Genomic DNA, 21443 nt, shown 5'->3' on the forward strand with positions numbered 1-21443 from the left:
GCCTCTACACTTCTCCCTCTCTTCTTTTCTCTGTCCATTTACGCCTTTACTTCCTTGTAAGCCCCCTTCACGACTTTATTATGATCATGTTATGTACACATTGTGTCCATTCCCTATGTAATTTGCCCCTTGTCTCTTTGGAGAGCCCGGTTTTTTCGAGGAGAGACCTGGCTCTCTACTATCCCGTCCATCCAAACTTGCATTCACAGGCGTTATCTCTTCAATGCTTTGCTTCTGTGCTTTGCATTGTCTCTCATTCCTCAAGGCAGTCACAAGTCTTGCCCTTTTCCCTTTTTTTCTTTGTCTGTGCCAACCCTGTCCCTCGACATGTCCACCTTGCATTCTCATATCTTTTCTTTACACCCGGCATATATTGCCCATGAAACCCGGGACTCCCCAATGTTCTCAACGACCTTAGCTAATATCCCTGTGCGGCTTCTATCTTCGCAAAAATGCGATAACTGGGATGGTCAATGTTCATTATTGGAATTCAAATGCGCACCACTTCGCATACCTGCAATTCAACTCCACATATTCGCGTCTGTATACAGTAAAACAGTATCATAGTAACACAAGTGGCCTGTATTAAGCTATAAATCCCCATCTTGAAGAATATCTACGATGAGCTAGCATTCCACATACCTCGCACACCCTGAATATATATGTCCCCATCACGTCCAAATTTACTCAACCGTCAAGTCTCAACACCATCACCAAATATGCGGTCAACCCCTCAATTGTGCGGCATCCAGTTCAACCGCGTTCTTTCGCGTCACTTTCGCGTTCAAAGTTAATAGACTTTCAGCCAATCAGAGCAGATTATAAGCCTATGACGTAGCCTGAATCTGACTAAGCACACGAGAGCCCCAGAGTACTTCAGCACTTCTTAACGAATGAGATAAGTTACATCTGCATAAGTTCCTCTTGTGCATCCATGCATGATCCTGGAAGGGAAATGACCTCGGCTATCGATTGGCTGATATGGCGCCGCGTCGACGTGGACAGTCGTGGCATGATATTCAGCCAGTCAACCGAACCAGCTGAAACAAGGCTGCATGGCGTAACACAACCCCATTATGTGTATAAGATAGACAAATTATATCGACAAATCGTATGCTCGATTCTGATCTACATGCATTTGTAAAGTTACCTACTTAACTACAACTCTTCTTCCACGCCGACCTGATCATCCAGCCCGTCCTTCCCAGCCCCACTATTTTCTACACCAGCACGTTCCATTTGCTTGCGCCATAGTAGTGCCAGATAATCAGATGTCGTAGCCTCGTCGATAGACTTATCCTCGCGGACCTTAAGAAACCGTGGAAATCGTAGGCTCAGACCTCGCTCTTCGCTGACAAGCCCGATGGCTGCTGGGTATGTTGGGCTCAGCGTGATATCCGCAAAGGCCATTTCCCATACTTCCTGCGGCTCGAACCAGACGTCTGGTTCACCGTAGTATTCGACATAGCTGGGCCGAGAAATGACGTTCGTGCTACCTTGGACGTATTTGTCTTTGTTGGATTGGTAGAATTTGTCGGTGAAGCCGGATATGCATTTTGTTACGGCTTCTAGAGTGCCGGTTTCCGGGTTGCGGACTGCCAGGAGGATTGGAGACCACCATTTGGCTTTACGCCCCGAGCCGTGCCAGCCTGCGACTGGGATTAGGTCGAGGGTCTCTGAAGATGTGCTGTAGTCCTTTTTCACTTTGAGCCAGGATTCGAGGCGTTTGTCTGGTTCGTAGGTTGAGAGGAGGGCTTTGCGGCGGCTGCTCTTTTCTTTGGACTTGCTGCCGTTTTTTAGTTCTGGTGGTTCTTGGATGGCGTCCTCGGGGTCTGCTTCTTCGCTGGTTGTTTTGGTGTTGTTTTGTTGGGCATCGGCTGCTGTGTTATCGAGTACTTTCACCATGATGCCCTCGCACTTGACATCAGTGGCACCTTTGAAGAACTCAAGCACGGTTTCAGAATCTGCCGATGTGGCGTCCATGCTTTTGACCCAGGTAAAATGCTTGGGTATTTCAACAAAGAGACTGTGGAGGAGTTCGCGACGCTCTCGGAATGGTCGATCTAGCAAAGGCTCGCCATTCAGATACATGAGGTCGAATGCAAAAAGACACACATTAACCTTGATAGCACCGATCTCAACATTCTTCTTCGCACGATTGGTCAGTGTCTGGAATGGCTGAAGGTCACCAGTCTCCCGGTCCACAGCAACCACTTCTCCCTCCAGGATAAAGCTAGACACGCCTTCTCCACGAATTTGCGGGACCAAAGATACAAGATCTGGATATTTCTCTGTCATGAGTTCGAGATGGCGCGAGAAAATGGACACTTTCCCTCGCTCGTCGCAGTGTACCTGCGCGCGCTGTCCGTCATACTTGTATTCACAGCTGAAGCTTCTTCCTTGCAGTTTTGTCAACATGTCCGACAGATCTCGCGTGATGCTACCCAGCATTGGTCTCAATGGAATGTGCAAAGCCAGGCCACATCTAACCAAAAGCTCCTCTGTAGGTCCAATCTCCAGCAAACATGGAATGAGATCGTTATAATTCGGGTGCCTGGCATAGGAAGCTTTCACAGTCTCTTCCGCATTGTTGTAGATTTCGGCCAGCTCGTCCTTCTTTAAGCGAGCCAATTCGTTCTGTGACCGCACTTGAAATTCAGCTCCCGCCGGTTTGGAGTAGATGAAAGCTCGCGCGAGAGCTATAAGCATGGTTGTCTTTACTGCACCAATCCGCAGATTCTGGACCAGTGTCCGGACAATGTATCGACTCTCCTCCGCGCCTCGTGTATCCTGTAGAAGCTTCTCGACAATCCTCTGTTTAGTCTCTTGACTACCGGTTCCTTTGCTTGTGGCAATTTTCATAAGGGCTTGGTAGACACCCTTGATTTTCAATGGCTTTGGTTTGACAAGCGTGAAGGATTGTCGTTTCTTAGCTTCGAATGCCACATCACCTGCATCACCGTGTTTATCGTACAGTGATTTGAGACTTTGATTGTCGAGACCATAGATCTTTTTCAGTGCTTTTGAAATAGATGACCCTCCTAGACCTAGCTCTAGTTCATCGTATGGAGGAGATATTGAGTTGGTTGCTAGCCACACCGCGGGAAGGATACTCGATGGGTCTCCTTCAATCAATACCCGAAGGAAGTTGACGAGCGTATCGACGATTTTTATTCGGCTGGTGGTTGCATTCGCCAGAACAAAAGCCCTTGTTAACAAAGCATAAGAAGCATCTCCGCCTTGGCTAGCCCAATGCGACTGCAATTCCGCTGCGTACTGACTTGCATCAAATGCCTGGGGACTTTGATCGAACGGAATGGCAAGGGATGTGATATCCTCTGTATTTGTGGAGGACTGCAGCGATAAAGTGTTCTTTTTTGGAGTCGCTGGAGGTAGACTCGAAGGCATTGAAGTAGATGGCGGTGCATTTATTTGCAGATCTGCTTGCGTGTTTTCATTTAAAGAACTGGTATTCTCTGAAGCAGTTTCCGGTGTGTTGTCTTGGGCATTTTCTTTAGCATTCCATTCTGCTTGTAACCTTCGCGCCAGAGCTTCATCCGAGAGTGTTTGCTCGGTGACGTCGGGCCCAGTTGGATTCGGTTGTTCGGTCTGGCCCTTGAAGAACGATTTAATACTGCGCATCGGCTGAGGGGATGAATTGGCCCCATTTCTCTTGCGCTTCTTGGCTGGGCTGGACATTATTAAAGGCGTGGGAGAGCAAAGAGAGACGGCGCATGGTTGCCACCTGAGGGTTGCGGAAGACGTCAGTCCAAAGGCGGAGGATCAACATTCGCGACACCTTGCGCTTCCGCAGTTAATTTTCCTCCTCCAACAATGGCGCCTCTCACGGCTTTATCTTCGCATGAGCGGAATCGCGTCGAAGATTATTTGAATGACAAGATCCAGGTCTCTGCCGATCTTGAGAGTTTGGATTCGCTATTATCGAGCCTCCGCGCGCAACAGGAGCTTCAGCGGAAACAGGTACCACCCCTCACCACCCCGACTTTCTCTTCCGCCAAGCATAGCTAATACGGAGCCTCGTCAAACAGCTAGCAGAAGCCCACGAAGCATTATCTAGTGCAACAAAAGCCTCCGATGACCATGCTGAAGCCACTCGAAAGCAAGCCGAGGCATTCACCCACGACCAAGCGGACATCGATCGACGGCTAAAGGCTATCACACAATCTGAGACCAGCGATGAGGCAGCACGGAGTCTTGAAAAGAGCATGGAGAGACTCCAACGGCTTGAGGTCTCTAAGGGATACGTGGAACTACTCAAGGAAGCCGAGGAATTGAGGTAATGACATCGTCGCCAATCATCAAGGACTACATACTGAGACTGTGATACAGCAAGCAAGCTTTGACAAACCTTGCCTCCGAACCCCGCGCTGCCTTGAAACCATATTCCCGACTGCGAACGATCGTCGGATCACTGAAGGATGCCCAACCTGCTGCTGAGGGAGCAGCCCCTCACCTCGTCGACTACACAGAGAAGCTGGCATTTGCACTGAGACAGCAGATGAAAGAATACTTTGGCAATAACCTGAAGAAGACGTTAGAAGAGCTGAAATGGCCGACACGAGACTTGAACATTACCGATCAACTTCTAGCTCGCTGGCGACAAGACGTTGAGCTCTTGATCGACCTCCAAGCACCGTATGATCAATCCGCTCGTGAATTTGAGCGCAGATGCTGACCGCTTATCCCAGGGAACTCCAAAATCGTGATGCATTAGGATCGGGTATGGCTCTCGAGCCGCCGGTCTTGTTCCCATTGGAGGTTATGGTGCATCCTTTAGATCTCCGATTCAAGTACCACTTCAGCGGGGACAAACCGACAAACCGACTTGACAAGGTAAGGCGGTATCAAGTTATCACTGAAGCAACATTCTGATAATTTTGCAGCCTGAATATTTCCTCTCACATATCATGGACCTGATCAACCAATACGGCGGGTTCTTTGTGTCCTATTTGCAGCCTATCCTCGACGAAAAAGCTCAAGCTCTAGGATCGAGTCTAGACTGGAACTTCTATAATGCGTCACACAGTTTCATTACGGCATTGATTCCGATGCTGACTCGAAAAATCAGCTTATTCCTCCCTCAGATCTCAAACTACCCTCAATTACTCAGCCACTTCATTCACGAACTGATGAACTTTGACAATGAGATAAGGGAAACATGGAACTATCTACCAGATCCATATGCTGATGACAATTGGAAGGGTATGACGTGGGAAGTATTGACAAGGCAGGGCTGGTATGATCGCTGGCTTCAGGTTGAGAAGGACTTTGCGCTGGCGCGATACAAAGACATCATTGACACGGCAGACAGCGGAGAAATTGATTACGATGGCATGGAAATCACGGCAACGAAACCAACCAAGGCTGCAATCCGCGTGAATGATCTTCTCGAAACCATCACCGAGCGCTACCAGCCTCTATCGTCTTTCAGCCAAAAGCTACGCTTTCTCATTGACATCCAAATTACAATCTTCGACCAATTCCATGAACGCCTCTATTCTGCTCTCGAAGCATACCTTGCAAGGACATCTACGCTTGGACGCACTGTGCAAGGAGCCGACGGGCAAGCCAGTGTGGAAGGTGTTGCCGGCCTGGAGCGACTCTGCAGGGTATTTGGCAGTGCCGAGTACCTGGAAAAGAAGATGGAGGATTGGAGCAACGATGTATTCTTCGTTGAGCTTTGGTCCGAGCTTCAGGATCGGGTCCTACAAAACCGAGACAGCGGTCGAAACGTGGCTGGCACTATGTCCGTTGCCGAGGTTGCATCGCGTACCTCCCCTGCTATCACCAGCAACAATAGTACACACACCGAGACCTCGTCAGACGGTGCTCTCTTCGATGAGACGGCATCCGCCTACCGTCGTCTACGACTCCGCTCCGAAACCATCATCACCTCTACCCTCTCTTCCAATATCCTTGCTGCTCTGAAGCCCTACTCTCGGGTATCTACCTGGGCTACACTATCGACCCCCTCTGCCACGGCGACGGCGTCCCCGCTTTCTCCATCCTCTGATATCGCCCATGCTATGCGTACTTTGTCTACCCAACTCTCCTTCTTATCTCACGCGTTGGGAACCGCACCTTTGCGACGAGTCTCGCGCCACCTTCTTTTATCCCTTCAGACTTTTATTTGGGATAGCGTTTTGACCAAAAATACCTTTTCTACTACCGGAGCGGCTCAGCTTGCCAGCGATGTCGATCACCTGTGTAACGTGGTAGATGCTGCCCTGGGAGCATCCAACCACGCAGGGATCTCCATGCGTACTATCAAAAAGCTTACCGAGGGATTACGTATTCTTTGTTTGAGTGCCGCTGAGCAAGAGGGCGACGCCCCTGCAAAGCATGATGCGGCTTTAGGGCTGTGGGATGTGGAAAAGAGGCTCTTCAGGGATAACGAGAGCGCACGAGGCGTGCTTGCTGAACTGGAAATTGACTCTCTGTCTGAAGCCGAGGCTCGATCTGTGTTGGAACGCAGAGTCGAGATTGGCAGTTGACAGTTTCGATAGGAATATACCAATATTACTCTTATTCTATTTTACCTAGCTCCTGTGTCAAAGCGTTACTTCATATATTTGCTTACCACTGCGTAGGTCATTTCCCTGGATTACCGGATTATCTGTTTCAATTGATCTATGAATCTTGTACATCATGTCCCGTCTCTCATATCTAAAGAATCTATAAGTTATGTATGAATAAGTCACAAGTCTAATACCACGTATCCTCTCAGGAACGATGGACAACAGGCCCATGTCCATGTTCACCAAGCCGCTTTTGAGGAACGGCCGAGTTACCTGCCTTCAACCTCTCAACAATGCCAGGACCAACTTCTTCAATGGCGTGGACGAGTGAATTGACGGTTTCAGTGGTTGTTTGGACATTCACCACACAACGGAAGAACTTTCCATTTCCAACAGCATCCTCATCGCCACTGGGAGGCGCAAAGTCCACCATGAAGCCCTTGGGAACAATAGCATGAGTAACCTGCTCAGTGACCTTACTGTTGTTCTTCGCTCGCTGTGCTTCATTCGAGACAACGCCGCGCGGGAAGACGAACTCTTTGCCTGGTGTGTAGTAGAAGCACACCTGCAGACAAGGCGGGGGGTTCTCGCTGATAAGAGTGAAATCGGGATGTCGGTCGATGGTGCTAGCCAAGTGTGCGGCGATGTCGCATGCCGTGTCGATCTGCTGCTCGTATCCCTCGCTACCGTAGTATGTCCAGCCCAAGAACAGCTTCAGGGAATCCGCACGGCGGCCACATTGAAGAGTGAGGTCTGCCAGATCCCACACTTCCGGCGATTCAATTTCCAATTCTGACTCTCCATCGCCGTTTGCCGTGGGTTCAGTGTCTTCATTATGGAACAGATACCCAGCAGGAAGGGTGTTCGCCTTGTGGAATTGGCGCATGTCCGATGCGAGCAGGAACGAGCATGTCACAGGCACGCCGAGCATCTTGTGTGGGTTGATGGCGATACTGTTTGCCTTCTCTGCGCCGGTCAGCTTATGCTTTTGCCGCTCGGAGAAGACAAATGAGCCACCCCAGGATCCGTCGATGTGGAACCACATGTTATACTTCTGACAGATCGCAGCAATCTCGTTGAAAGGATCGAAAGAGCCCAAGACCGTTGTACCCGCAGTAGCATTGACATAGAATGGTGTCCGACCTTCGCTTTGAGCCTTCTGGGCCAGTTTTTCTAGTTCGGCTGGAATCATCCGGCCTACATTGTCAATTGGAACGGGCCAAACAGCACTGCTGCCAAATCCGAGCATCTGCGCTGCCTTTTCTACACTGTAGTGGCCATGGGCGCTGGTGAAGAGCACGAACTTGTAATCGCCATTACCGTCCGACTTTGTGCTCGGGTAGAGGTTGTTGCGCGCAATGACAACAGATGTAGTGTTCGATGCCGACCCTCCCTGGACTGAGATACCTCCTGCCCGGGGGCCATTCAATCCAAAGAGATTCGCCAACCGCTGACCAGTAAACTTCTCAATCACAGTGAGCGCAGGCGAGACTTGGTAGACGTGTACATTGGTGTTCAAGGTAGCGAGGATGAGTTCTGCCGCCACACCGGGGGCATTGGTTGACGCATAGAGCTTGTCCAAGAAGCCTTGGTGCCAGGTGTTGACTGAGTATTGCAGAACCTTCTGGAGAGTCTCGATCAAACCTTCCTGCCCTGTGCCCTTTTCTGGGATATCGAGCTGGAGAATGTCCCGCAGCTCTTCGGGCTTCTTGTAGTCTACCAACGACGTTCCTGCCAGGCCGGTATGTCCATTGGCACCATTCTTTTTTGAGGACCCGCGGGGATTCTCGTCTGCGGATCGAATGAATGGAATGAGAAGGTCTTCCACTGCTTTCAGAAGCTATCCAATGGACATGTCAGTTAATGGGCCTTGAAAAGAGGATCCAACGTCGGAATGCAGATCATTGCGGGCACAGTTGACTCACATTTTGCACTTCTTCAGCGCGGTTGGTGGACGGCGCAATGTCCGACATTTGTACAAATGCTCACGTTGAATATGTACAAGAGCAAAGAGAATCAATTGATTCTATGTGAAGACAAAGAAAAGAGAAAGAGGAATCGGATGGCGGGGGAAAAAAAAGTTCCCATGCGGCGATCTCGGAGATAGCGACAATCCCGCAGAGCTTGACATCATCCGACTGTGGGGGTGATGGTGAGATACTATAAATGTACAGTTTACTGCCTGTCAGTTATTTCTCTATGGATATAGTTATAACTACGATTTGTTGCTGCAATTCGATGCAAACTACGGAGTATTATAATTAAGATTGGGGCGAATCTGCAGGAACCCGCACTGTGCGCCATGCTGCATTGTTCCACAGAGGGGCTACATGTATACGTCTAACAGCCACAATTTATAACTATGTTCAATCTGTTCAAGTATCTATTATCACAAAGGAAATCAGATATATATCTTAAGCAATGCTAGCTTTAGGTGATAATGAAGCAAATGAAAGATAAATCAACACTTTTTAGTTGATATAAGTACATGTGCATTTCGTCCAATAACTTATGTCTCTATCTGGTAATATGCCGTGATTCAATCCCTCATTCGGTGGATGCAGGCTGGTTCTCACCAGCACTTGCCTCCCTGGCTGCTGCAAACCGGGCCCGAGCTAACTCGATCTTAGACTTGGGACGCTCGGCACCTTCATTGTACTCAGTTCGCTCCTCAATACCCTTGGCCTTGCGAGTCCACTCGCCCCGTCGGCGCTTGAAGAGATCCATGGACCAGTTTCGCCAGACTGCGCGGCCCAAGAAGGAATCACGAAGGGCCATTTCATTCTGGGAGAGTTCTTGCGCCATGCGCTCCTTGACGAAGAAGATGTCCTTGGTTGCGGACCAGAGGGCATCAACGACACGAGACCCGCTGCTGTTCAGAGCAAGCTCCATCAAATGGCCCTGGAAGCGGGTAGTGAGTTGTCGGCGGATTTGGGTGGTGGATGTAGAGGAAGTCAGCGCCTGCTGGACGACGCGAGAAGATGTGGGTTCTTGAGAAAGTTGGATAATGACGTGGGAGGGCTGCGCAAGCAGACTCGTGTAAACAAGTTGGCTGAGCGGGCCAGGGACCGTCAGCATGGCTTGAACCAGGAGAGAGCCATGCAGTTTCTCTGCTTTCTCCGCTGCAGATTCTTGAGGCGCAAAGCGAGGTTTGCGGCCATTTTCCTCGTCACCATCCATATTGTGGTCTTCGGATTGCGAAGCTGGCATCTCTGAAGGAGTAAACTTGAGCATTTGCTGTAGTCTAAGGGTAGGGTCCTTGTCGTAAGCACCCTCGAGTGCTTCAGCGAGAGGTTTCGTGTCCACGCTACGAGCGACGCATCGCTCAATCAACACCTTAGGGACAATAAGTCTTGATCTTTCAATCAAACCTGTCACTTCGGGAACGATATGATCCATAGCAATCTTCAAATCATCCTTGCCGAGTCTTTCCAAGATCCGAAGGACTACATATCCAGCAGTGCTGTTTCGTGAAAGAGATCCGATGCGATCGCTCAAGTTGTTTCTGTAGAGGTTCTTGAATGCTTTGCCAGGAAGATACCGCACCATTGTCTCCAACAAACGAGACCCAACCGGATCGTAGAGAAGTCCGCGAATAAAGATTGCGCTGTCTGATTCCTCCTCGAATGACTCGTCTGGAACCAGTCGCCGGATAGTAGACTTGGGATCTTTGGCACTGGATTTTCCGAAATGGGAAAGCTCCAGGAATAAAAGGACCTGAAGCACTGGGTTACCCACTGGATGGGTGGCCAGGGCTCGTAGATAAGTATCATCGAGACCGGAGACCATATCACTCATGATTTTTTTAAGTGCTGGCTCAAAAGACTCTGGCACGCTCCGCTTTTGCTTTTCGGGATGTGTCTTCTCTTCTCCCTGAACCATTGGGATGTCTATTCTTTCCTTCTTGCGACTTGCGACAATTGACTCGTTTGACGTGACATCCACTGGCTCACCGGCAAGAACCAGAAGTAGCACTCGGATTGTGTGCGACGCAAAGCGCTCCGTCAACAGGAAACCCCAGTTCTCCTTCAGCTCCTCGATAACGGCCATGAACATCTCTGCGAGGGACAGTTCAGGCTCCTCCTCTTCATTTTCTTCGTCTGACTTCTTGGCCTGTGCTTTGGATGCCTTTTGCATGACCGCAGGCGCAGCATGGATAAAAAGTGTTTCGCAGCAGTGACTGGCAAATCGGTGCTGCACCAGGTGGAGGAAATGGCCAACGAATTTGCTGAAGATTCGACGCAATTGCCGAGCGTCTGACATTGAGATCAACTTTTCCATGAGTCTCGAACAACCCTGACTACAGGCGATCTTCAATTCCTTGCCGTTGGCCTCTGAGTACACACTGTCGACGAACAAGCTGCGCTCTTCGGCGTCTTGGAATTGGTTCAACTCCAGCATTTCGTTGGCGCGAGAAAAATATTCCGACTCTTCCTCGTCGAGAAGACCGTAGAAGGGCATATCACCAGATTCCTCCTGACCCTGTGTATCCATCTCTTCTCCCTGGTCCAAGGGAATATAATCCTCATTGTGCTCAAAGGTTTCGTCGTGTTGCTGTTCGATGGTCTCGTCAGCCTCATCGGTAGAGGGCTTCATGCGTTTCGCGACGGGGGCATCGGGCGCTTCCTCGAACTTTCGCTTGGATTCATCCTTCTGGGCCTTTTTTCGGCCCTGCGGCCTCTCTTCTCCTTTTCGCGAGGCATTGTAGTGGTGTGTGATGAGGAAAGATGCGCCTGGATCGCTGGAAATTTTATGGATAAGCGGTGGTCCAAGCGTCTCCGCGGCGCAAGAAGTTTGCTCTGTTTGCAGTTGCTATCAATTATCAAGCCAAATATTAACAAGAAACACTGAGAAGAGTATTACAATTGGATTCATATGACATACATAATATACAAATTCCCTGACTTCTTTTATACAGCAGAATAAATAGCAGAGACATGACGTCCACACTCAACCCGTTGCTCCATGCTCACAGTGCGCTTGCCAACCTTGCCCTTGTGACGGGGAATGATCTGCAATCGTGCCTCCGCCTGAGTTTTCTTTGATTCAGGAGGAGCATTGATATAGATTGGCTTGCACTGGTTGCTGCGTTTGCCTGTGCCGAGCTGGAAGTGCTCGTTGCCTCCCCACCACAGCACATCATAGCCCCAATCTTTGGATTGGTCCAGGGTGTCCTTGGCTGTTTTGCCGACATTGGTCTTGTTGTCGAGCACAGCCGAAACATGGGTAGTACCGACAGAGATATCCCGAAGACGGATGGGCGACATTTCATTCTTCTCCTCGTCGAACTCGCCCATGCCGCTCAAAGCCTTCACCTTGGTGGGCGCATCTTGCATGTGGATCCATTTGCCATTGCCGAGAGTACCCCAGATTCCCCTACCACAAGACCATGTATCTGCAGTCACCACTCCCAGGTCGCGGACATCGGTAGGGTCTTCCTTGGGTGCCAAAACACGCTTGGCATCAACGGTGAAAAAGGTGTTCGCACCACCGGCAGCAATGCTGGTGACCTTTGGCAAATATGGATTCTTTTTATAGAGTTTTTCCACATCGAGAATGAAAGGAGCATCCCTGAATGATCGTTCTACGTCCCAATCGACACCCAACTGGCCGAGGGAGTTATCACCAAATGCAAACATATGACCATCCTTGCTCAAGGCTAGAGAGTGGTAATCTCCAGCCGCAATTTGGACAATCTTGAAGCCCTTAAGAGCTGTGATTTCATGGCAAGAATCCGCCGGCCCTTTGGGCCTGGTTGACCAGGTGAGTCCCTCAACACCAAGTTGGCCAAGGGAAGGGTATTTCTCGGTAGAGGATGCCGCCGAGAAGACTCGACCGGAGCTTGTGAGGAGAAGCACATGTTCCTGTCCACCACTGATTGTGATGACCTTCTCACCCAGCTTCAAAGATGGCTTCAGCACACGATAGCTGAGTTTAGACTGGTTGGCCCAAAATGGGACCCATGAACCCTCCTGTGCCTTTGTGCCACCCATTTGCTCATTTTTGGATGTCGGTAAGGAGTATACAGTTCCATCGGAGGAAAGCGCAATGACTCGGCTTTCCGACAGAGCGAGTGAGGTGAGGTTTTTGCCGGTCAGAGTCTCAGTGGGCTTGTATTCCGTCTCCGAGAAGCCATAGCCCCATTGGACTAGATCTCCTTTTTCAGTAATTGCTGCACCGGACTTTTCCTCGATCTTGAGATCTCTCAGTACTTGGCCGTTGAAGTATTTGAACCGTCGCGGGACCTTGATGTCAGTGTCTTTAGATTCAGGGTCCACCACACGATGAACGTTGGAACCCCATGTGTAGACGGCGGGGCTTTTGAGGCTTCGCTTTTCTTGAACGAACTGAGCACGAAGATCGTTGACGTCGATGACTTCCTTCGTTGACTCCGGAGCACTAGTCCAAGCTTCCTTTCCATCGGTTATATAAGAATAGCCCAAAACGGCTGCAGTTCCTGTCACTGCAAATGCAAGGGAGTTGCGAACCCAGTGCGATGAGCCCGACTGAGGTTTATGTTGGCCGCTCGCAAATCGGGACCATGGTGCATTGAGTGACTGGGCCGGAGCTCTGGGAGGGCGAAAGGCGAGGACCGAGCGTGTCGCAGGCCGTCGCATATGTGTGGACAGCATCGTAGAATATGGGATCACCAACTAGAGCATATCAAGCCCAAGCAGCTGGCAAAGCAAATGTTGTATCCGGGGAAGCTCGAAATGTCGGGCCTGTGATTTGTTGCGTCAGATGGAGGCGGCAGCTCGTGGCAGAACACCTCTCAACAGTGGGACCGGAGTTGACCACATCGCAGGTCGGCTTCAACATTCCACTCGGCCCGAAATACACTCTGGAAAAAGCCAGCAGAGAGCTATGAGCTGCAGGTTGATCTCGAAGACACTCCCCGGGCCTTGAATGCACCATGCCTTCCACAAAACAGCAACGAGCCCGCCGCCAGACCGCTCCCTCTGGCCCGCCGCGCAAACCTACCGCATATGAAACTCAGCCAGCCCTCGATACGCCGCAGGAGGAATCCCCTGGCCCTCTCCAGTGGAAAGCTCCGGGTTGGAACAATGAACTCGAGTTCTCACAATGGCTCAATGGTGTCAAAGATGACCTAGTTGAAGAGAGCTACGACGAATACACGTACGGCCCCTAATTGAATATAGGCTTGAACCTTTACTGATTAGAGCTTATCTAGGAACTGTTTAGATGAGCTCGAACAATCGAAAGAACACATTGACGAAATATTGGCGAATACCTTGACCCTTCTGGACGACCTATCCAACTTGTCCGAATCGTTCAAGTCGGTCGAGACCCAGACATCGAACTTTGAGAAGCAATGCGAGGGGCTTTTGTCCGCCCAGGAACGTGATACAAAGCTTGCCAATGGGATCCAGAACAATCTTCACTACTATGATTTCCTGGACCCGGCTTCGCGACGGCTTAATGCCCCCGGTGCAGGAAATACTGTCCGCGATAAGGAGTTCTCGGATATGCTGAGACGTCTTGACGTGTGCTTGGACTATATGGAGACGCATGTGAGTGGATTCGCTTTCGAAACATGTCCATGGCTAACCCTACGCAGATGGACCAAAAAGAGGCAGAGGTTTATCGCTCCAGATATCGACTACTGTTAACGCGTGCTCTAACGCTCATCCGAGGGAATTTTGTTTCTTCACTCAAAGATATCTATCAGAGCGTCTCCAAAAAGATTTCGGATCAGCAATTAAACGACACAGCCTTGTCCGCTCTCTTATATGCCAAGTTCAGAGTCGGAGCGCCTGAGCTGAAGCAAATTGGGGTCGAAATTCAGAAACGAGCTGTTCCACCACTCAACCCAGACCAAAACAACGAAGCCGAATACCAAAGTCTTATGAATGAGCTTCACAGCAACTACTCGGCTACCCGTACACGGCTGATCATTCCACTCGCCCGCAAAAAGCTTGGTGAAATTACCCAGATGCCTAGTTCTTCTACGGACCTGGTTGCCTTTGCTCGCGCAAGTATCAGTTATATTCGTGGACTTTGTCTAGACGAGTATGATCTATGGGGAGAATGGTTCCATGGACAGGGAGGTTTATACGACTTCCTTGAAACACTATGCGAGCCACTCTATGACCATCTCCGCCCTCGAATCATCCACGAGTCTGACATCGTCAGACTCTGCCAACTGTGCACCCTTCTACAAACCCGATATTTCTCGGACCCAGAAGACGAGCCAGAACAAGTCGAAACAAACCACCTCGACTTTTCTGTTTTAATTCAGCCAGCCTTGCAAGATGTTCAAGCTCGACTTGTCTTCCGCGCATTGGCAGTTCTGCAAGACGAAATTGAACGATACAAGCCTCGCCCAGAAGACATCGACTACCCCATGCGCAACCGCCAAGTATCCCTGACCGTCTCAGACACCCAGATCTCAGGCAAGAAGGACACATCTGCCGCTACCATGATCGACATGACAGCCAAGCAAGGCGACGACAACGGCGAATCACAAGAGCAAGATGGAAAATGGGACTTTGAGACCCAAACCGCTCTCAAGGGCTGGTACCCGACTCTACGAAAAGCAATCTGGCTCTTAAGTCGGATCTACCGCCTAGTAAACGTAAGAGCCATATCGTTTACAACCCAGAGAATAAACCAGCAAGCTAACAAACCCCCAGTCCACCGTCTTCGACGACCTAGCCCACCAAATAGTCCACCAAACAACCCTCTCCCTCCAAGACGCCAGCACCCAAATCTCCGCCAAATCCACACAAGCAGACAGCCAACTCTTCCTAATGAGCCACCTCCTAATCCTAAAACAACAAATCGTAGCCTTCGACATCGAATACGTCGCCCCAGAAGTCTCCTTCGACTTCTCCGGCGTGACAAGCACATTCTGGGAACTCCGCGAACGCGGCGGCCTCTTCAACCCGCGTAACCTAATGCGGCTCGTCGGCCATGGCCTAATCCCACGCGTTGTGGAGAACATGCTCGACGCAAAAGTCGAGCTGGACGGGCGGCTCCGGACTGTCATCAACGACTTCATCAATGCGTTCGCGGCGCGCATGACTGCTTCGCTGCCGGCTAAGTTTGTCGATACGAGGAATCTGCAGCGCGGGGAACTTATCCTGCCTTCTTGTCGGACTATTGAGAAGGAGGTTCCTGTTCTGAGGAAGATTCTCAATGAGTATATTGATGATACGCGCATGAAGGAGACGCTTGTTGGGGCTGTGCAGGACCGCACGATTCAGATTTATGAGGATTTCTTTGAGAAGTATATCTCCTCCGAGAAGGGGAAGGGTGTTTCTGTTAGTAGGAAGGGGAAGGGTCGTGAAGATGCTGTTTGGGATGTTAATACCTTTGCGGAGTGGTGCGAGGGTGTTTTCCGGGTTGGCGTTGCTGGCTTGCAGGCCGATGTTCCTGAGGATGATGATGATGATCTTTTGAGTACCAGCTCTTAGGGTGTGGCTTCTTTTCTTATAATTTACCTAACCCCTTTCGCATCTTGAGCATAGACACCGCGTGGACTGGCGCAACTCTGTACATAAGCCTGAAATATAAATATGTGATCTTGTCAGATGCTTTCCCTTCCCTGTTACTGATGTATATATACATAGCACAGCAGCTTGTAAAGGAAATATCGAGTATCCCAGATTCATGTCATGATCCACAGGCAAAGTATGTATGTACAGCAACTACCGGGAAACCCAAAAATCATCTAGTATCGCTTCAAAACTAAAAGACAGGGATGGGGTATGTACGATCCAAAGAAAGGACAAAAACCAAGACTCAAAAAACCAATCGTAAAGGCCGGCTCACGCTAAGGAGAAAGAAAAGAATAAACACCTCAGACGCGAATCTTGGCGTACAACGCCGTATCCAGGAAGTTATAGTTTGGATCGGATTCACAGAAGGGGTGGCGTGTGAGCAGAGTTCCGGCAGTAGGACGTTCAGCCGAGTCGCTGGATAAAACGTTAGCTATGATCGAGAGCAGTGAAGGGCAGAAGGGGTTGGACATACATTGTAAAGCAGTCATACATGAACGCAAGAGCCGCCGGACTAATGTTCAGAGACACATCCTCTGGAATAGGAGGAGCCTGGCTCAGACTTCCGAGCTTGAAGATGGCACCGATGGCCTCCTCCTTGCTCCACGGTCTTCGGCCAGCGAACATCTCTAATACCACACAGCCAAGAGACCAGATATCGACCTTGGCACTGTATCCCTGGCCTTGGGACTGGATGACTTCGGGAGCCATCCAGAAGACAGAACCCTGCATTGAGTTTGTCGAGTCGTTGCCGTAGATATCATCTGTTTTCTTGGAAATACCGAAATCAGAGATCTTGCAGGTTCCATCGAGATCCAAGAGGATGTTGTCTGCTTTCAGGTCTCGGTGGAGGATTCCCTTGTCGTGCAGGTAGGCCAAACCACTTAGTGTTTGCTGCGTGAGCGATTTCACAACACTCTCCTCGAACTTGCCGTGTTTGCGAAGACAACTTCCAATGGATCCACCAGAAATATACTCTAGGTAGATAGAGATGGAGAATTCGCCACGCTCGCAACCGAGATATTGCACGATATTGGGATGTTCAAGGTGCTGCATGGTGTCGATTTCCTGATCCAATGCTGCGACCATTTCCTTAACTTTATCTTTGTCTGTTCCCGCAATGCGGGGATTGATCTCGACCAATTTCACCGCCAAAACTTCACCATTGTCCGCGTTCATGCCTAGGTATACTCGGCCGTAGGTACCCTTGCCGATAAGTTGACCGCGGATGATACGGAAAGTGGGCTGTCGCTGAGGAACAGAACCAGCATTCGATGTGACTTGGTTACTGTTCTGCGGAATGGGATCGAGCTGGCTGATCCGACTACCAGGTCGAGGCCTGATTTGCATGATCTTGGCGCCGAACATTTTCGTGCTCTTCCGGCGTAGAAGATCACCCGACTTTTGAGGACCAGCAGCACTAACACTCTTCGTTCGGTTTGCTCCCTGGGCCACTTGACGAATGGACTTCATACGAGACAGACCACCGCCGCCACCACCTCGTGCGATATTGCGTCGAGCGACAATACTAGCGTCCGGTGGTCTGACGGTAGCTGCATCAGATCCATAGGGGTTGTTAGAAAGGGGAGTGGGATGCGGAATAGGCTGTGAGGTCTCCTTCTTTTCGTTGAGACTTGCATCATGCTCAGTATTAGTGACCTTGGGGGTGGGCGATGGAGGCTCATCCAAATAAGGAGCATCAAGATCAACGTCAGGGAAGAAGTCGTCAAGCTTGTCAATGACGCCTTCGACAGCAGGTCTGCTAGCCCAGACATCTCGGGCAAAAGAATCCCGACGAGGCAGCCTCTCGTCTTCAGGCGACACGGGTTCGTAAGCGGTGGCAGAGGACGGTTCCTTGCCATCCGATGCATCTCCAGAACTGGGACCGGCCGTGCTCGGAGACTTGAAACGAACAGATAGCCCCTTGCTGAGCCGGTCTCCAGTTTTTAATGTGAGAGACGGCCTCTCTGACTTTCTGTCAGGCTCTGGTTCCGTTTCCTGTTCCTCCTGGGTTCTTGAAGGTCGAACTTGGAAAAGACCATCGTCTGAATCGTCGTCCGAATCCTCTTCTGGCTGGGGAGTTCTCTGGAAGGACACTTGATTTTCTTCAAAGTCGAACTCCGGTCCAAAGGACTTGCGGGATTGCAATGTAGGCCTCGATGGACCGTCAATATCAGCCTTTTCAGACGGTTGATTGGCAAACGATACTTCGGGCTGGGAATTCCTCGAGGAAGAGGGTCGCGAGTCTAATGGATGGTTAACAAAGAAACAAGAATCAAGGGCGTGGTACCCACCCAAAGTTGTTTTACTCGACACTGTTCCAGCAGAGTCAAGTGTCCCTGGCCGATCCGACTCTGAGCCTACGCTATCCCGATTGGTAGGCGAAGATGGAGCTACTGAAGGCAACGGAGTGCCGATGGCACTTGTAATACGGCCAACACTGGCAATTGCAGCCCCAAGGCCGTGTGGTTGGACATCAGGCCGGGTTCGAGGGCGCTCACTAGGCCTTCTGCTGAGATAGCTAACCTCGCTAGGTCTTCTACTGAGAGAGTTGACCTTGGTGAGGGTGTTGGATTCAATCGGTGCCATTGGCGGCTTGCGAAGTGGCACAAGCGACTCTCCCTTCTTTTCATCGTAAGGCGAAATGCGAGGACTGTCGAAATCAATGACTTCGTTACGCCTGTAGCCAGTATCACCATAAGCATTGGCCTTTTGTTGAGACAGCGGCGCCTTAGAGAGGAAATATTGCTTTTGTTTTCGTTCAACTTCACGAAGATGTTCCTCATGGCGGGCGAGTAGATCGGCTTTCTCAGAATCTAGTCCCTGGTTCGGATCTGGAGCGGGTTCCGCCGGAGAGGTCTTCACTGGAGCTTTGATCGTGGTCTGCCGAGAGGCAAAGGATGGAGAGCTTGGCATAGCATGGTGCGGTGAAATGCGATTTAGGGCGTCCTCATCTAGTGGCTTTCTGTGAACCTGGTGATGTGTTGCGGTTGGAGACAAGCTCTGCTTGTCGGCGAACGAAACACCCAGGCCATCGACCCGAGGAGTAGTAGGAGGATGAATAGGATTTCCCCGCACAAACAGCTTGAGGGAACCATATTGATCCGACTTGCTGCGGCGTGAGTGGGTGAGATTTGCATCGCTCAAAGGATTCTCGTGCTCAGTCTGGCCAGGCTCCGTGAGGAAAATCTGAGCACTGGTCCAGTCAGAGATTGCCATGTTTCGACAGATCTCAGCACGGAGGTTCTCAACGGGTTCCATGTCGGAGATATCAACCAGGCGGAAGTTCAATCCGTCCATGGTCACAAAAGCCCATTTTTTGGTCTTTGTTGTACCCGTAGTTGGACGCTCGCCAACGGACAAATCACTAGAGTTATACCCAGGCTTTGAGTAGGGGAGGTAAGCCCCATAAGGACGAGTCTCTGGACTGGTAGTTGGCGATGAGTCGTCTTGCTGCTGCTCAGGAGATGGGTGACTGGAGTCATTGGGTCTTGTTTTCTTCTTGAGGAAACCCAAGAAGCCTTTACTGTGGTCTTTATACGAAGAAGGGGTATCTCCACTCCATTGGCGAGAATAGGCATCTTGTGGAGAGGGGCGCGCGCCTTCTTGGCCTTGTCTGCCATAGTAACGGGCCGTGGAGCCCCGCCCAACACCTGGAATGGAATCGGTGCTGTTCCCCCGAGAGTGGTCATATTTCAGGGATAAGTCCCCAGTAGATGATGTTGGATGTTGCGTATAAGCGGGTGTCACATGCGGCAAAGCTGGGCTACCACTTTTCGGGCTACCTTCATGGGGTCGAAGGGCACCACCATGGGTTGTACCACTTTCACTACCAATCGAAGGGCTCTGGCGTCGATGCTCGCCGATTCCAGCAAGGGCATTGCGCGAATAGTCAGATCGCAGCCAGGTTGGCGACTCGCGCGCGGGAGAGTCATACCTCGGCGAATCGTGAGCAGCAGGAACCGGCATTGTTACCGAACGCTGTCCAGCCAGCTTTTGGTTCTGATTGGCGGCTTGCAGCGCAGTGAGATGTTCCGGGCTCACATCGTTAGTACCAGCGATGGGACCAGCAGAACGCGGTTCGGGGAAATGATTAGACAAGCACCCTAAACTACTATCAGGGAATGCATTCGGCTGTGTGGGCTGCAAAGGCGTAGAAACCGTATCTTGCGAGCCATCGTGAATTTGACGAATCAGTTTGCGCATGCGCTTGCCTTCGTCTCGTTCACGGCCAGGATCCCATTTTGTACCATTTCGGCCACACTCTTTGGCCAACTGAGGATAAACCACCTGGTGCATTTTGCCCAGGTTGCCTCGGCCGCCAGAGCCGTGACCAAGCTCGAGGAAGTCGGCTCCTTGGAGTTCCAAAGACTTGAAAGTCTCCTGCCAGTCATTGGAGAAACCGTTTCTAGCGAGCCAAATGAGCACTCGCTCCAGCGGCCACTGAATCGCAGCCTCGCTGTGCGACAAACCACCCAACGACGCACCGCTCGGGTTGTGGCGATGGCTTGATGACTTGACAATCTCACCAGCCTGGGGCTGGGAGCTGTCGTTGGATGTCAGTTCGTGAATGTTACCGTGAAGACCGAAAGATTGGGGAGCAGTGCGAGCCCCCGGAGTTGGGGGAGGCTTGGGTCCAGTTTGTATGGAGCTTGGGTGTTGATAAGCTCGTGCGGTTGGTTCATACCCAACCGTTGTCTTTCGGCCGTGGCGGAGTGCGAATATGGGTCATATTGAGCTCTTCCATGAGTGTCAAAGAGCCCCGGGATGCCGACTCCAATTGTGTCGTTGCCGGGTATGTAGGTGGCGGACGTCAACGGTTGGGACTCATTGGGAGGGCGTGGCGGGATTATTGATAACGGAGCCGGTGGGCGGCCATACGTTAGATGGTGATTTTGTGCAGGGCCAGCAAGCGGAGGGGGCGGGGGTGGTGGGAAGCCTGGGGTCAGCGCCTGTCTGCCCCAGTTTTGCTGCTGCTGCCACCCTGTAGGAACCCCGTACGCTGTCGCTGGGGTATACGTCGACCCTGGAGGCGGTCCGGGGGGAGGAGGCGGTACAACTTGGCGAGGCGGAGGCGGAGGTAGGTTCATGGGATGGGTTTGGGATGAAGGCGGGGGCCCTGGGATATACTGCTGTCGTCCGTCCATTGTGAAGGCCAAAGCCAGCCCTGGCGCGTAATCTTCTGCAGGGTGGTTTGTCCTGCTGTCTCGGCTGCGACACCGAGGGGTGCGGATGGAGGTCTTGTCGGGGTCGTTTAGATATGATCATCCACACATCATGCGATCAGGAATAGTCAAGCAGCCGGGATTCAAAATTGAATCTTGACGATGGTCAAAGCAGGGACCAGGGGATGCAAAATCAAGTGTCCGACCCGGCTGACATT

General features: G+C 50.9%; 6 protein-coding genes across 6 annotated transcripts; 2 read left to right on the forward strand and 4 right to left on the reverse strand.

Moving 5' to 3' along the window:
• Window positions 1-1158: 1158 nt before the first annotated feature.
• Window positions 1159-3699, reverse strand: N7446_008160 (putative DNA ligase I; the record flags this gene model as incomplete). Its single annotated transcript, XM_058516905.1, has 1 exon — window positions 1159-3699. One exon carries the CDS (start codon window positions 3697-3699, stop codon window positions 1159-1161), a length of 2541 nt encoding a protein of 846 aa, XP_058370551.1.
• Window positions 3700-3834: 135 nt separating this feature from the next.
• N7446_008161 (RINT-1 family protein) lies at window positions 3835-6515 on the forward strand (the record flags this gene model as incomplete). The annotated part of the gene is made up of 5 exons (XM_058516906.1): window positions 3835-3981; window positions 4050-4297; window positions 4351-4656; window positions 4710-4854; window positions 4905-6515. The coding sequence occupies 5 exons, from the start codon at window positions 3835-3837 to the stop codon at window positions 6513-6515; spliced, it is 2457 nt and encodes an 818-aa protein (XP_058370552.1).
• Window positions 6516-6628: 113 nt separating this feature from the next.
• On the reverse strand, window positions 6629-8588 carry N7446_008162 (pyridoxal phosphate-dependent decarboxylase family protein). The gene is made up of 2 exons (XM_058516907.1): window positions 8465-8588; window positions 6629-8379 (listed from the first exon to the last, which is right to left on the reverse strand). Exons 1-2 carry the CDS (start codon window positions 8510-8512, stop codon window positions 6745-6747), a joined length of 1683 nt encoding a protein of 560 aa, XP_058370553.1. The 5' UTR covers window positions 8513-8588; the 3' UTR covers window positions 6629-6744.
• Window positions 8589-9086: 498 nt separating this feature from the next.
• On the reverse strand, window positions 9087-13171 carry N7446_008163 (uncharacterized protein; the record flags this gene model as incomplete). The annotated part of the gene is made up of 2 exons (XM_058516908.1): window positions 9087-11351; window positions 11456-13171. The coding sequence occupies 2 exons, from the start codon at window positions 13169-13171 to the stop codon at window positions 9087-9089; spliced, it is 3981 nt and encodes a 1326-aa protein (XP_058370554.1).
• Window positions 13172-13452: 281 nt separating this feature from the next.
• N7446_008164 (Golgi transport complex subunit COG3) lies at window positions 13453-15976 on the forward strand (the record flags this gene model as incomplete). The annotated part of the gene is made up of 4 exons (XM_058516909.1): window positions 13453-13676; window positions 13732-14071; window positions 14119-15135; window positions 15194-15976. 4 exons carry the CDS (start codon window positions 13453-13455, stop codon window positions 15974-15976), a joined length of 2364 nt encoding a protein of 787 aa, XP_058370555.1.
• Window positions 15977-16362: 386 nt separating this feature from the next.
• On the reverse strand, window positions 16363-21207 carry bck1 (uncharacterized protein; the record flags this gene model as incomplete). The annotated part of the gene is made up of 5 exons (XM_058516910.1): window positions 16363-16477; window positions 16536-16596; window positions 17026-18306; window positions 18355-20593; window positions 20638-21207. 5 exons carry the CDS (start codon window positions 21205-21207, stop codon window positions 16363-16365), a joined length of 4266 nt encoding a protein of 1421 aa, XP_058370556.1.
• Between the last annotated feature and the right edge of the window lie 236 nt (window positions 21208-21443).

Source organism: Penicillium canescens (assembly GCF_028828765.1).
Source record: "Penicillium canescens strain IBT 15451 chromosome Unknown utg000005l_segment0_segment0, whole genome shotgun sequence".
Taxonomy (NCBI): domain Eukaryota; kingdom Fungi; phylum Ascomycota; class Eurotiomycetes; order Eurotiales; family Aspergillaceae; genus Penicillium; species Penicillium canescens.